The sequence below is a fragment of the Solea solea genome, chromosome 7 (genome assembly GCF_958295425.1).
Source record: "Solea solea chromosome 7, fSolSol10.1, whole genome shotgun sequence".
Classification (NCBI taxonomy): Eukaryota; Metazoa; Chordata; class Actinopteri; order Pleuronectiformes; family Soleidae; genus Solea; species Solea solea.
The window spans coordinates 22378214-22394100 of record NC_081140.1 but is presented as its reverse complement, the minus strand read 5'-3'; the positions used below and the strand labels follow the sequence as shown (position 1 = coordinate 22394100).

The window sequence follows — 15887 nt, the reverse complement described above, 5'->3', positions numbered from 1 at the left end:
TAAACACAAAATATTCCCTTTATTTTTTTCTACCTTAAGACTACACAGGATCACTGCTGTAGCTCTAAGAGGTATCTACATTTGCATTTTATTTACAGCTTAGTTTGATGTCTTCATATGTACAGAGTCCAAGAGAAGCGCTAAAAACACAGTGTTGAGAACAAACCAAAAACTCAAAATGAGTCCGAAACTTTAGAAAAAGATACAGTCTTATGAAGCAACAGTTCTCAGTGCAATATTCCACAATGCAAATATCCTTCATTCATATTATGTTGAGCATACATAGTTTTTTTTTTGTTCGTTTTTTTTCTTGGAAACAAAAATGTCACTGAATCGACCAACGACAGAATAAACCAAATAATAATAAAAAAAAACAAAAAACAACTGTGTACTATTTGCTTTAACGTTTGTACAGAGACACTCAATCATGCTCCCACCACTCCTACACACACACACATACACACACATACACACACATACACAAGCAGGTTTATACGTTTGATGGAGAGAAAAGAAACAACAACAAATGATGAAGAGAGTGGATTGTGTGCAGCGGCTCAGCATAGTTAAAAAATACCAGAAGTTAAATCGATGTCACAATTTGCAAAATAGTCTTGAGTCTTCTTCACATCGAGCGTGTTTTTGAACACGCAGGTGGAAATTGTCTTTTGCAGTGTGGACACACACACACACACAAATGTATGAAAGCCAGAATGTGTCCATCTCGGCGTGTATAGTATAGACAGAAGACCTTTATTCTGTAAACGGGCACTAGTGCACCTGCAGGTCTAATGCATTTCAACCAGCATTGGGAAGGAGCAGAGAGAACCCCGTTCTGGAGAGTGAATGCACTTCAGATGCCGACCTGCAGGCAGCCCTTAGGGCAAAGGCAATTTGTGTGTTTCATCTCGCCACGCAACACAATGCGAGAGCCCATCTACGTCGGCAGCCAGTATGTTAATGTAGTATTGTGTATCACTGATGAGACCGCTTTCTTTAGCTGTCTGTGGCTACAGCCGCACGACTATGTTTCCGTCCACGTCCAGATGAGTGTTTCAGCTCTGCATCAGCAGTAATCTGTGGCGTCCGTACTCGCACGCACCACACACCTGAAAACATATGTCGCATAAACCATTCAAGTACACTGGGCATGCGAGTGCTGGTGGAAACAGGAGGCAGGTTTGTCCCGGACACTGCAGTCGCTTTGCTTGGTTTCAGAAAATACAAACGATGAGTAAGAGCAGGGACTTCTGTAATGACACGCACGACAAAGGTGAACGTGACACATTTATGTTCACACAGCTGATGATTAAGTTGTGACTGAGTGAGTCAGAGTGTTACTCGTCCTTTCCAAAGCGTCTAAAACATTGTCCCGGAGTCTTCAAACTAAGACAGGAGCGTGGATCGCAGGTGTCACTGATGCAATGTGTTTAAAAATGAAAACATAGTAGTGCGTGTGTGTGTGTGTGTGCAATGTTCACCATAAAAAAAAAGTTGGGGTGTGGAATACTGACTTTAGCCCAAAGATTAAAACAAAACACTGCCTTTCATAAGCATGTGAGATCTGATCTAATAAAAACCACAGTAACTGATTTAACTAAACCACCTGTCATAGTTTATTCCATGTGTTGAGACACCCTTAAGTATTGTTCAATTACAACAATTAACAATAAAAGGGACAATAGTTCACATTTTTTTTTGTTTTAAAATTCACATTTGTTATACTGTTAATTCATATAACTATTTATAAAACAAAACTAAAAAAACAAAACCCATTCCTGTAAAATACTTGTCGTTGTTTAATACACACATTATTTTCCACAGTATTTTGTTAGCGCCTCGCTATTTTTCATTGAACTGAGTCATTGGACGACCGTCAAATAAAAAAAAGAGGACAATTTGCTCTGTTGTTCTTTTCTCTTACTTTGATAAAAAAAAAGCTAATTCCAGTTGGAAAGAAAAAAAACACACATTAAAAAAAAAAAAAAGTTACCTCATATCCCTTTGTTGGATTCACCATACACTTAAAGCATGACTAAGCAGTTTTTGCGAAACGTTGTAGCTCAGAGAGACAAAGCACAGTCAGGGTGCACTGAGAGTCAGGACCACAGATGAGCATCGAGCCTCCTCTTCAGGAATTACAAGACATCACGCAAATGGAGGTGCCTTGACAAGTACAGCGAGGGTTCTGATGAAGGGCTCTACCGCCAACAGAAATCTCTCTCTCCCTCTCATTATTTATGGATGACTGGGGCTATGATGGTTTCAAGTATAAAAAAGAAGTGATTAAAAGAGAAGGAATCTCCTTGGCTGAGGCGCAAAAAAAAAGAAAAAGAGAGGCAGAATTGAGCGAGCTCGTGAATAACAATCTGCAAGTCTGGCACCACAGTGAGCCAGTGAACATAATGCATTACCAATACTCCTCTTGGATTCCTTTGAACAGAATCACCAACAGGGATGAGGAAATGGAGTCACAAAAATAAGTCACAGACATCTCAAATTTTCATCCTCTAGCAGCCGCACTTGAAGGGCAAAGACTGTTAAAGAATCTTCAAAAGGAGAAGGGCACTCTTCCATTAATACAGTGCAACTGATTGCAACCATGTTTTTTTTTTCCTTTTACTTTTTTTTTCTTTCTTTCATTCTTTTTTTTTTTTTTTTTACAGTATATTAAAAACCGAGTTGAGGACAGTCAAAGGAAAAAAAAAGTGGTCATGTACACAACTGTCTTTGGCAATAAGTCCTCTGTCCTACGTGTGAGTCTGTCGTTCCAGAGCCTCATGTTCATGTCACCTGCGGCCCATTTCGCTCTGTCTCATGAAATGAATGTTGTTGACACTGTCTGCCAGCTCCGGATATTGGTCGACGGAAACCACGTAGTATCCATCGTAGCCTTGCACCTTCCCCGAGCCCAGGAGCTGCTGTTTCTCTCCCTCAGTCCAGGTTCGCGAGCCCTCCTCTCCGTCCCTCAGTCTCTGTCGCTCCCGCGCCCAAGCCTGGGTGACGGCTCGCTGCCGGGCCAGCTCCAGAATGCGGGCTTTCTCCTCATCCACGCTGCCGCCGTAACGCGTATTCAAGCACAGGGCACCGTGTTGTAGCTGGATGTCAGTAATGCGCCTAGTCCTGCCGTTGAGAACAGTGTTGACCTGCGACACCGTCACGTTGACGCCGGTCTCCAGCGTGCGCCGACCGACCGTCATGCCAATGAGGGACAGGTCTCCCTCCACTGAGCCCAGCTTGACAAAGTAGTGCGTGTCCATCCCCGTGATCGTGAAGTGGAGGTGCTCAAGGTAGAACGCGTCGTTCAGGACCGCGGCCATGCGGCGCCCGTCCTCGTTGGCTAAGCTGATGATGTCAGTGCTGATGCGGCCATCTCGGATGGCGAATTTCACCCCCTTCCCGAAGATGGAGCCGCCGGAGGCGAAGAACTTCTTGCTCTCTGACTGAGGACATCCGGCACTCTTGGCGCCGTAGATCTGGCCAAAGCGCTCCAGCTTCACAAAGGCCTTCAGCTGCCGTTGAACTTCACACTGGACGCCCAGCAGAGACTGCAACACAAAGACAACAGTATTCAGAAACACAATCAACAGCTTCACTCAAATACAATTTCACCTTGTTCCCTACGCAGGAAATTAATTTACACAATATTGCTTTATTGCTTGTTTCTTGCACCAAATATCCATCTGACTGCCTCACGCCCGAGATTATAAAATTCATCTTTATCCTACTCTCAACGGGGACTGAGCAGGAAATAAAAATGAGACACTCAAACTGCTTCATTATCGCCGCAAACATTTTCATTTCAGTAAGCAGTTAATGTATCTGACTGTTTATAATGCAGTGTATGCTGTATGAGCATGCGTGCTTGTTGTGTGCACTGGCTGCTGTGGCTCAGTGTGTTAGCTGTGTTGTCTTGCGTGTCATTTGGGGCTTTGACAGAGCATGACTATCTTTCCCTGCTCTCTTGCAGCACCTGGCGTGATACAGTGTAGTGCTTTCACCCTCACTGACCATTCAGACTTGGACCAGGAGAGAGCCATGCTGTAGATTCTTATATCTCTGAGTGAGAAAAAAAATAGCGACATCTGTCTGTGCCATTGTTTTTTAAACAATTTCACCTCGTTCTAGTTCTATGGTAATCATAACGCAACACGGATCTGTGCCGCAGGTGCACTCATGGAACATTGCCGTGGTAATAATACACTATAACCTTATATGGACGTCCTTTTTTTCATGTTCTTATGTGTCATTGAGTCAAAGTTATGATTCATTTTATATCACATTTTTAGTAGTGATATAAAGTAACAATAATTGAAGTGCAGAAGTCACAAAATGGAGCGTCTTTCTTTTCTTTTTGTTCATAAAAACGAGCCACGTGAACTCTGAACTGTGACACATTTCCAAATTTCACAAATTCAATCTGATTTTAAACATTTTCAGTACTTTTTGGTCAGGTGTGTTTATATAGTTGGTGAAAATGAAAAAGATTGTCTAGGTTGGGCGGAAAAAAAGGACATAAGAGACTATACTGCACATTCTTATTAAAAAGTGTCTCAAACTGTGGGGCGGGCCCCTCTGGGAGGGCGTGGAGACTTTCCAGGGGGTGCGTAAATGATGGTAAAAGTAATTCGAAACTTTTTGCTATGCATAAATTTACTCTTATCACAATTTATAACGTGGGATCACAATAGTTTGTGATTGTCAAAAAAAAAGGCTCCTTGTAATTAAAACACTTTATAGAACGAAACACAGCTGACTGAAAGGTAAGATAATTAAACACTATTTCTGTAATAAAAAAAAATACAGATTCTCATGCTGATTAGATTCTCTATTATGTAATTGCTTCACATCCATTATCAGTCGCAAACAACAAACACACGATGCTCTGAAGCTGCGAGTGTGAGGGCAGAGGTGTTTCTCGGCAATCGCAACTCTCCCTGATCATTTGCGACAAGCATGATATTTCGAAAAAGGGTGAAATTAGTGTCTTCTGACAACCATGCTGTGCTAAATATGAACCCGAGAGTCGGTAGGTAACGAGGGTGCATTATATAAATCATCCCTTATGGACGGGTTTCCAGGCAACACCATAAATGAGACACGTTACAGACCAGCCGCAGAAAATGACTGACGTCTTTACAGTATGAGGGGATGGACATGAGAAGTTGCTGTTGTGCCTAAAATGAACTGCACAGTTAGAATAATGAGTGGGAAATGTTCATTATCTCTGGCTGTTCGCTACAGAGCATAATTAACTAAAAAATGACGCCCTCAGAGCTCAGAGCTGTTCTGAAGTCTGTGAACAGTTTTACAGAGGAACTGTGGGAACAAAGACCAGTTTGGAGGTGGGACGGATCATATTGTTACCGTGTGCTTAAAGGCTGAATAATTAGTATCCTGCGTCTGCTATATTTTTAGAGTTTAATTTTATTTATTTATTTATTATTTATTGTTAAAAGAGCAGACGTTGGAAGCGAAATGTGAAATGTTGCTCTGTTATGTGTGTGTGTGTGTGGGTGCAGAGAGTCTCCTTTCATGATTCTGTGTGGCCGATCAATAACACTCTGCCCGTTTATTCTGCAGTCATCTCCAATATAAGAATTTGCATTGGTATAACACAGCTGTTGTGTATCCAGTTTCTGGTATATTCTGAATATATAGTAGCTTTTTTTTTTTTTTTTTTTTAATATGCTAATTCTTTTTTATAAATGCAACGAGAAGGGCACTTGGAAATTTGATGCGTCTGCCAAGGCTAACATCACGCGTGCCCATGGTAAAGGAGACCTTTCCTCCTTGTTATCACAGACTCTATAATTAATGAACGTAATTAGTGGGTCTGGAAGGAGAAGAAGAAAGACGACGCAGAATTGCTTGAAGTCCGTGTTCTCTGTGATGTCCACTGGTTACAGGGAGAAGGCCGTAATTCCTGTCAGTTCACATGTTCCTTTATGAGCTTAATCACTTCTGTCAGGTCGTCATGACGTCCACTTTGTAAATGATAGGTCCATTTAGAGTCGCATAGATAAAGCAGGGGATGCGTTAGGACGTGGCCGTGGTGTGATTAACACAAAGCAAGAAGGTCACCAGTTCAGATCCCAGTCATTTGCATGTCCCACCACCCTCCCCCCCACACTCCCATGTGTACGCGAGTTCTATCTGTGTACATGCAGACTGGGGATTAGGTTAATTAGACCCTCTAAAGTGACAGTAGGTGTGACTTTGAAAGTGCATGGTTGTTCGCCTCTCTATGTTTGCTCTGTGATGGACTGGCGACCTGTCCATGCATCCCGCCCTCAGCCTTGTGTCAGCAGGGATTATCTCCAGCCCCCCAGGACCCTCATGTGGAGGATAAAGGGGTAGAAAAAGGATGTTGCTGCCAGTGTTGTCCAGCATGTATCAAAGGCGGTTTTGTAGTTTAAAGAATTTATGTGTATACATTATCCGCCCAACGCTGAGTGCAAATGTGTTTTGAACCTCAATGCTGAGCCAGCCAAATAGGAAAACTGACAGGCGACTATTGTTAGCTAACATTTTGCATAATATTATATTAAAATGCAAATGAAAAACAAACGAATTTTACAAATGGCATTTTATAATACATTGAACGACATGGACTAAAATCTTCAAATAAAAAATCTTGAGAGCAGCCACTAAAGCAGCACTGTGCTCCCAGTCATGTGACCGGATAGCATCTACGGCATCGGACCACATTCCCCTCAACCAAAATGAATACTCCTAATTCTACTTGACAAGAAATACCTATCAGGAATAAAGATGTTAAAGTTAGAGTCGTGAAATGAAATGGAAGTGAGCCAGCACATCTGAGCTGTGACAAAAAAGGTTGTCTTCATTCCATTGCCCGAAAATGAGAGGCTGTGAGGGTTTTTTTTTATCAACCAGTCACATTCAAAGTCCTCCTGACAGTTTCTTATTCTGTGCCTCCAACAGAAGAAGGCTGCAGGCTGTGGACTGGACTGGGTGGGGTTGGGAAGTGAGGAGCAGGCTCTGGTGACGAGCATATCTGCCCCGATGTGACGCCGCATCATATCCTGCATGAAGAGGAAACACACGACAGGGAGGGGGACAGCTGTGATGTCAAGCCCCCTCAAAAGCAACGGCCTGGGGGGACACTTCACACCATGCCACTCCGTGTTTGTTTACCGTGCCAACAGTGTGACCCGGTCAGCTGTCCCCAAGGCATCAGGAGGAGAGGGGGCAATGTCCTCCGCTTTAGTGAAACAGCCTCCCAGGACACTCCCACAGAGGCATCATTCACATAGCATGAGGTGCAATCAGCCTGCAGCATAAGCCAGGATGAGAGATCAAGCCCTGTGCAGCACAAACCTCATCTGTCTGGCCCCTCACGGGCATTTTTCAATCTGGGTGGGGATTCAGCAGCACGACAAAATGGAGGCTTAAATGAAAAGAGCTAGAAATGGGGGCATACTTCTCTTCCTTTATAAAATAAAGTGCAGAGTGTACAGGATACATCGTGTGCAGTTGTAAAGCTATTTATGCTCCAAAGAATGTTATATTTAATTAGGCTGCTCTGGCCATCTGTACAGAGGATCAACATGGCATTAACCAGCTCTGCACACAATTTTCTGAAGCAGGAGTCCCACATAAAAATATTATGCCTCGGCTCACTCACGGGTAAAGCCTCATTATCGGAGTTTTTCCCTGGAAATGGTTTACAGTATATACAGTACTGTAGCACCGTGCTGAAGGAAGAGGTTCTCCTCACAAACAATCTTCACATGTACACGATAACTTTGCTATTTAAAGCCTCCACTACAGGAGGTTTTTAGTAATATCACAGTTTGTCTTGGACGTTCGAGAACATCACCCTAAACGGCTGAGTTTGGGGAGAAAAACATGTTAGGCTTTCTGTAACATTATAAATGAAATGCATCAAATTGTTCTTAGCGTTCCTGGGTGAAACAAATCCAATGTTATTCATATATGGCAAATCTTATTTCTGCTTAGCAGGAGCCATTTTTATCTTGAGCACTGCAAAAAAAATGCCTCTAATAAAAAGAAAACTTAACCACTATTAGGGGAAAATGACTTGTTTCAAGGTAAATGATCTGCCAATGCAGCAAGGAAATAGAACTTCAAGTATCTTCAGCTTTAAATACGTCCAAAAGAAATGGTGTGATTAGATAAATACACTGATTTCAAGTCAATTACACTAGAACATGTTTTAATTTTTTCCAGTGAGTGCAGTGAAATAAAAAAAGAAGCACAGCCTGATATATTGGCTTGCTGTAGCTAGTTACCACTAAGAAGATAATGATTTTAGGTCTGACCCATGATACATAGAGCAATGTCCTGACTAATTATGCTATTGAGTTGTTTTTCTTTCCTTTTTTTATAAAGGCAGAGTTTTCTTGTTAAATATTTGAAAATACTCTTAATTTGCAAGATCTGGTTCAGTCAGAATGGCATCTGTGTGTGTGTGTGTGTGTGTGTGTGTGTGTGTGTAGAGAAAAACGAGGGCTGCATTTATTCTTTCTAATCTACTGCACAATGCTATTCCCTCTTACAGCATCTCTCTCGCCCTCACATATTTGAAATGGAAATAGTTGGGATGTCTTTGGATTGAATTAGATATTTTCTTTGTTGCTGCTCCTTTGTAGATCGGTACCTTGGGTGAGTTCAGAGATTCTCTGAGGACCCTGAGGCACAAGCGGCACACAGAAGTCCGTCCCTGGGGGTGGGGTTTGATGGTTACCCTCCCAAAGCATCTAAGCGAAATGACATAAGTGGGATTTCTACTATTGTTTTCCTTTGTTTGTTTTTTAACAGCCTTTCGCTCTTTAATACGTGTGGCTGGCTTTCCAGCTAAGTATGGTTTATTGGTCAGATTAGAGGTCAGAGAGTGAGATAACCTTGCATTGTTCCATCACATAGGCTTTTAGGCTTATCAATACAGGAGAACATGTTTTATATAATGACAAATCCCCCAGTGGGTGTCACTCAACATGAATCTCACCTCCTGATGGGTGGCACTCGCTCGTCGCACTGTAACCAAACCTCAACACAACAACGCTGGCCTCTTCAATAATTCAGGTGAGTTGGAGGTAACTTTAAAAGGGCTGATAAACGCGGGAATCAGAGCATGTCTACTACTTCTCAGACCTTGGCTAACAGTGTAAGACTGAGATGAAATCAATGGCCAGTGGTGGAGGGAATTGAGAGTGAATTTCCCTAATGGCAGGGCAATTACAAGAGCTGTTTAGCCTGACCCCATTCCCCAAGATGAGGTCTTGGGGTCCTGGCTCACTGGTCTGTGTTTGGGCCTGATAGCTGGCAGCTCCTGTGGGAGCCTGGTGTCATAGAGTGTGCTTATTTGCTAATCATCTTGCAGAAGAAAAGAAAGGCAAGGGAGAGGCAGAAGAAAAGAAAGGCAAGGGAGAGGCAGACAGGTAAGACAGTCATCTATGATGAGGCTAACAGTAGGAACGGTGAGCGCGACCGGTTTACCTTGGTGCTATCCCACTCCTGCGTCTTGATCTGTGTTTTGACTAACTCGTAAGATGGCTCCATGGTCTCCGTGTTGGGTTTTCGATAGCCGGGGATGACGTTGTACAACTGGAAGCCGAAGGTCACTAACCAGCTGTTCACATCTACAGGGGAGGGATTAAAAAAAGAGTTAAAAGATTAACCACAACGGTAAAACCATTGATTGCACATTGAATGCTAAGATTTGATTTGTTCCATTTTAACAGATGAGATCCTGAAGTCAAGTCGCTGCCTCCCTAATATACTCTGCAGTGGGTCTATGCACTTGATTTGTTTGTGAAAGTGGACAGGCTATAATAAACACTCGAGATTGAGACAATGATTCATGTCCACTCCTGCAGGTGCCACAGTAATGACACACAGCTGGGGCCCTGGAAACGCCAAGTGAACTCTGGGAGTATCTGCTGAGCTGATAATTATATGCTGTAATTTGATGTCATTTCAAAGCGGCCCGAGACATTTCTCAGACTCAGCAGGTTCTTTTGCAATAATTTCTTCTCTAATGAGATGCTAGAAAAGAGGAAAAGGGATCCGTGTGGGATTCAAACTCATTTTAATGTGGGTCATCTAATAGCAAGCCGCCAGTGTGGTGTTTGTGGGTGCTGCTGTCATTCCCTGAGATGAACTGTCATTCATTCTGAAAGTCACAAATGCAGACATGACTCGCCGCAAAGCCCGTTAATTCCGAGACGTTTGTTCTACGGCCGTTTCAATCTGTTTACTACGGACAGCTGAATCATGGCTGTGACACTTGGGGGGCAAGATTGTCACAGCCACACTGTTGCACCTGACAAAGCTTTTTTAATTAAGAATTTGTTTGAGGACAATGAGAGGACCCCAAGTCATTTCGTCAAAGGAAAGGAAATGTCAGCCCCATCAATCCCAATTGAGAGAAAGCCACTACAGTATATCTACAGTAACAGTCTGCTTATTATTCTTATCACAGTCAGCTTCTAATAGCCGACAGTGAAGCTGAACGCCTGTTCTGTGAGGCTGATAGCTAAATAGCTTTGTTGTTCAGAGAGCGTACCTGAACAACAAAAAAAGGCCATTTTCCCTGTCCACAGGTAAATGAATGAGGGATAACTGCCGGTTTAAAAACGTATTAATTCACGGCTAGCATCATTCCGAGGGTGGAAATCTAATGCATCACATTTTGTGAATGAGATCTGTCCGAGGCTGTGGTAGTATTAGCATTCAGTGAGTATCCCACACAATGCCGTTTAGCTTCCTGCCAAAGAGGTTGATATGGCCGGCCCTGGCTGATGTTTCTATGGACCTATTGTGCTCTCCTCCTCCTTCTGTGGAGGCTCTTTCACTGCCATTTACCTCCTCCCGACCACAAAGCAACACAGGAGGACCATGTGATATTTCTGGGAAAAGATCTGTATGTTGAACAACAGAGGGGGGGGCTTTGCTGCACGCCATTGTTCCCATTGAGCACTTTCAGAGAGTGTGTGTGTGTGTGTGTGTGCACATATACACACACACACACACACACACACACACAGGAGCAGAAAACAACCTCAATGTCCCAATGAGGGAGCTATTAAAAACCTCTCTGGCTCACTGCATTTGAATTGTAAAATTTTAATTCTGACAAGGTTGGCGCATACATTTGTGGCCTGTTGTTTAGAGTTAAAAAGCAAACTAAATTTAGCTTCGTCTTCATCTTTGCTGAAGCCAGTTTTCTTCGTTTTCCATAAAAATTTTCCAAATTCGAAAGGGTGACATAAGCATTGTCCGTTCAGGCTATCGCAGAAACACATTGACACAAGATGTCAACCTCCACAAAGCAAGGCCCTTGCCTAAAGTACCGATTAAAGGCGGATTCTAAGGAAAGGAAAAGCAAACAATTTACGTTTTAAAGCCATTATGAACTGGACCTCTACCCAAAGTTTTCACTCAAAGCTGTTTTAAACTGTTTTAGACATGAAGTCCAGTTAATGTTCAGAGAATTGGGTTTGAACGGCCTTTTGAATTTACCATTCACACAATGAAGAATGCAGCGAGAGATTGTCCAGGTGAGGGGAGGTGCCTCGTCACGCATGCAGAACAACCGAAGCCCACTGGCTTCTCCTGCTGCATTCTCATGTGGGATCACTTGAACACTATGCAGAGATTTCATTGGCTGCTGGCTGGAGAAGTTCCCAAGAATGACCAGAACAACTTTTGTGGACATTTGCATTCTCACACACAAACCCTTCCAGATAATCTCCAGAGAACACCCGGACTAAAGCACATGTCTGCAACTGAACTGCAGTTTCAGACGTTTCTATCGCTGATAATTTCGGACATGCCTCCTACTTTTCTGAGTTAACAATGTTAGACAGAAAATCCAGCCTTTGAATACAAAACATAGCACCGAGACACTGCCTAAAAGCTTGAAATGTAGCCTTGACAAGTTTCTTGCTTGCTGCTTTGCAGAGAATGGAAGCCACGGTTTGAGAATTATTTTGATACCAACACACTGATTCTTTTTTTTCCTCTCCTGACTCTGAGTTGCCAAGCTTCCATCCTCTGCAAAGTCAGTTGGGTGATATTTTTGTGGAGCTTCCCTTAATAAAAAGAAAAAAAAGAAGACAAAAAAACATGATAGACGCTTACCTGTCATGTAGCACTTTATCTCCTTACTGTTGGTGAGAGGATTGTTGTTCTTGAACATGTATAAGTTAAACGGCACAATGTGGTTGCTGTTGAGCCGTTTCCAGATCTCGTGGTCTGGTGTTGTCCAGCGGCCAGCAAGGACATCGTAGTCCCGTCTCCCCATGTGCACCAGTCTGCTGAGGGGCTCATACAGACCTCCCAGGTAGCCAATTATCAGCTGGAAGCTGGGGTTAGTGTCAAGGTACACCTCTCCAAATGCTGTGTGGAGAACCTGTTTGATCATGAGGCCTGAGCCACTGAACACAGCCAGAGGGGTGCCTATGTTGTCACAGGCCACATAAAACTCATCCCCGCTGCTCAGCTCCATGGCAAACAGGTGCCCCTGCAGGTCATAGTACAGCGAAGTGATCTCAGAGCTGGAGTGGTTGTACATATGTGTGACTCGAGTGGGATTGGATAAATCAGCATAGAAGAACTGCAGGTGGTGGCCCATGCTGCTTCTGCTCGACACCCTCCTGCCCAAGCCGTCGTAGCGGTATTTGATGCTCCAGCTGATAACTTTATTGTACACTTTGATCAGCAGGCCAGCAGAGTTGTACTCAAAGTATTCATTTCCCCGCTGCTTGAGGAAGCCGTCCTCGTCCATTCTGTACTGGACATCTCCCAAGCGAGTAATGCGGTCTCTGATATCATAGCGTAGCGGAGTCAGGCGTGCACTGTTTCCAGGGCTGAGGAGGTGCAAGTTACCATTTAGGTCGTAACTGTACCTCCACAGAGGCTTGTCATTGATGGAGACGACCTGGAGTTGACCATCTGCGTCATACTCATACGTGTACCTTGTGGTGTTGGCGTAAGGCCCCACCTTGAGCTCCTTGGTCACAACTCGGCCCATGTTGTCGTACTGCACCATCATCCAGTACATGAGCGAGCGAAAGATCTCATATTGTACCTCCTTCACTCGGCCGTAGGCATCAAAGTGCTTGGTGTGGGTCATCACTGCTGTGGTGATGATTTGATTGATGTCGTAATAGATCACCCCAAATTTGCCAAACTGCTCTGTCTTACCAGACACGTCGTCGTAGCGGTACAAGTCGATTGGCAGCGGGGTTTCATTGATGACAGCCTGCATACTCGTGACTCGGAAGCTGTTGTCGTAGACGTAGTCAAATCTGGCGTTCACCATGCCCTCCTCACTGAATCGGAAAATCTGCCTGTCAATCAGCGGGCCGATCTGACGGTAGCGGATGGTGCACGTAAAGCCTTCACTCTGGAGGTTGACTGTCTTAAGCATCCCTGCCACCTCGTCGTAGGAGAAACCAATGCGTGTGGTGTCGTAGAGGATCTCCAGCAGTTTGGACAGCTTGCCGTATTTGTAGATGACCCGGCGACCAGTGCCCAGGTAGGTGGTCTGCAGCAGCTCACCGTCCTCGCTGTAGTCCTGCAGCACTGAAGCGTTTCCCTCAGGGGGCCGGTAGGTGTTCCTGTAGTAGCCGATGGAGCGGAAGGTTTCCAGGGTCTGCCGTGCCACGTTGGGCATCGTCACAGAGGAGAGGCGGTCATTCTTGTCAAATTCAAAGATGTACTGCCTCTGGCTGTAGAGCAGTAGTACCATGGACTGTAAAGACAAAACAAATACTCTTTGGGTCAATTCAATACAGGGTAGGATTCTTTCATAAATTATTTGGTTGAATCAATTCTAATCTTAAAAAAAAATCTCTGGAAATTGTCCAGAAAATTGGGTCTGGATATTATATCAACTTTGCCGTTCACATGTGAAACAGCAGGAGATTGTCTGGGTCAGAGATGTGTTCAGCTATCAAAAACATCCAGGCGAGGGGCAGCGTCTTTTTATATACAAGCCTTTGACTATTTCTGGAAAATGTCCAGTCTTTAGTGCACATCTGAAAGCAGCTTAAGTGTAGTAGGCTGTGAGTGTACCAAACACTAGGCTTGTACACAGAAAGAGGATGAACAGAATGTCAAAAGAAATACCATATTATGCATTCAAGTCTTGAGTCACCCCAAATCTAATTTCCATCTTGAAAGCACAGTTGTTGATATTCCTCTGACATTACGACTTTCCTTAAGTGATGATTTCACAAACATGCTGCGGCTTCATTTTCCTTAAACCTTTTGATTTGAACAGTCTGAGAGAACTGAACTTGTTTGTGTCCTTCTCGGACGAATAAATTATGTTGTTAAATCCATTCCCTGGCTATCGCCACAGGGTGCCAACGTCTCAGAATTTGCCTGTTACTTCACTTACTCACTATAGAGAAAATGACTGGCTGCCATTTTCATATCACACACATGGGGTGAAGAATCACAGGACTTCACTATTTCCCCAATAAACTTGTCTTCAATTAGTAAGCAGGAATGTGACATTTCCCCTATTTCAGGTTGAACTCTGTTGCCAGACAGTTTTAATTACATTTCTGCTGATATATGTGCTACAGACTGATAACGCAGCACAAACACTGCTTGAGTGTAACAAGTTAACTTTTAACTCCAGCCTAAAAGACTCTTGCACAAAATACACTTCAACAATTTAATGGTACAACATGACCCTGAAATCTTATATCCTTAAACCATTTGATCATTGTTACCCGCCAACCATTCGTACCTTCTCCAGGTATGTGTAGCTCCAAGATTTACCATCAGCAAATATCTGGGAGGTGATCCTGCCGTTCTGGTCGTACTCCATGCGAACGGACATGGTTCCTCTCTGTATGCCCGCCACGTGACCACCGGGGGAGTATGTGACGTTGACTCCATTCAGACGGCTGCTTGGTGCCCACAGAGTGGGTCGCCCTGCGTGGTCGTAGTGGATCCGCAGCGTGAACTTCCTGTGGTCGTCATAGACCTTTTCTGTTCTGGTGATGCGATCAAAGTCCAATGACAGTAAGTTCCTGTTATGAACCTAGAGAAGGCGACGAAAAAAAAAAACGAGAGAGTTTGACAACACTTCCACTTAGAAGGAATAAACATATTTGGAAGCTTGATATGGCTGCACTTCCAAGGTGGGACCTTGTGAGGGGAGCCCTAATCACAATGTGAATTCCTCTCTCTTTCTGGAGCTTTTAATTACAGCACAAGAGCTGTATCTCAAGACTGCAGGAGCCACTGAAGTGATAAAATTATAAGAATTACCATATTTCTTTGTTTGTGTAAAGATTCAGCAGTATTAGTGTGCCTATTCATGCACAAAACATTAGCACTATATTGATCATTAAATTCATTTTCACTGCTCACTGAAAAGAATTACCAGATGCAGATGACTCTCATTTTATTTAGCCATTTCTGTAAATTGGAAAAGAGGGGAGAAAAAAAAATCAATTCCTCTGCAGTATGACTCTGAAAATTGTTGAAATGACACTTCATACTGTTTGGCTCTTTTGAATGTATGAGTCTGCACACAGTGACCCTTGGCTCCACTCTGATCAGAGCAGAGGAGTGTAATCTTTATGGCTGTGTCCAGGTCAGCTCAGAGAAGAACACAATGCCTTTGATTTATTTGGGCAGCAGCTGCTGTGCAGCAGTCCAAACAATCAACCACACCATCACGTTACCCAGTCTGCAGCCAGTGGGAGAAGAGGCGAGGTAGGGGAAAACAAGTCGGATCAAGGAGAGGAGAAAGACCTAACGTTGGAGGTCAGAGCATATCTCCATACACTCAGCGTTGAAATCTAGCAGATATTAGAATAAGTGGTCCAAAAGGTCCTTTAAATCTAGGGTCTGTAGGTGTGGAATCACCT

At 43.6% G+C, this 15887-nt stretch overlaps 1 protein-coding gene across 13 annotated transcripts in view; it reads right to left on the bottom strand.

The window, feature by feature from the left end:
* tenm4 (teneurin transmembrane protein 4) overlaps positions 1-15887 on the bottom strand; it is a 171693-nt gene continuing 155806 nt past the window's right edge. For all 13 annotated transcript variants that reach the window (XM_058634905.1, XM_058634906.1, XM_058634908.1 and 10 more), the window contains 4 exons: positions 14756-15052; positions 12133-13747; positions 9487-9629; positions 1-3548 (listed from right to left, as the gene is read on the bottom strand). In XM_058634905.1, coding sequence (XP_058490888.1) covers positions 2790-3548; positions 9487-9629; positions 12133-13747; positions 14756-15052 — 2814 coding nt within the window. In that variant the 3' untranslated portion in view covers positions 1-2789. The remainder of the gene's footprint in view (positions 3549-9486; positions 9630-12132; positions 13748-14755; positions 15053-15887) is intronic.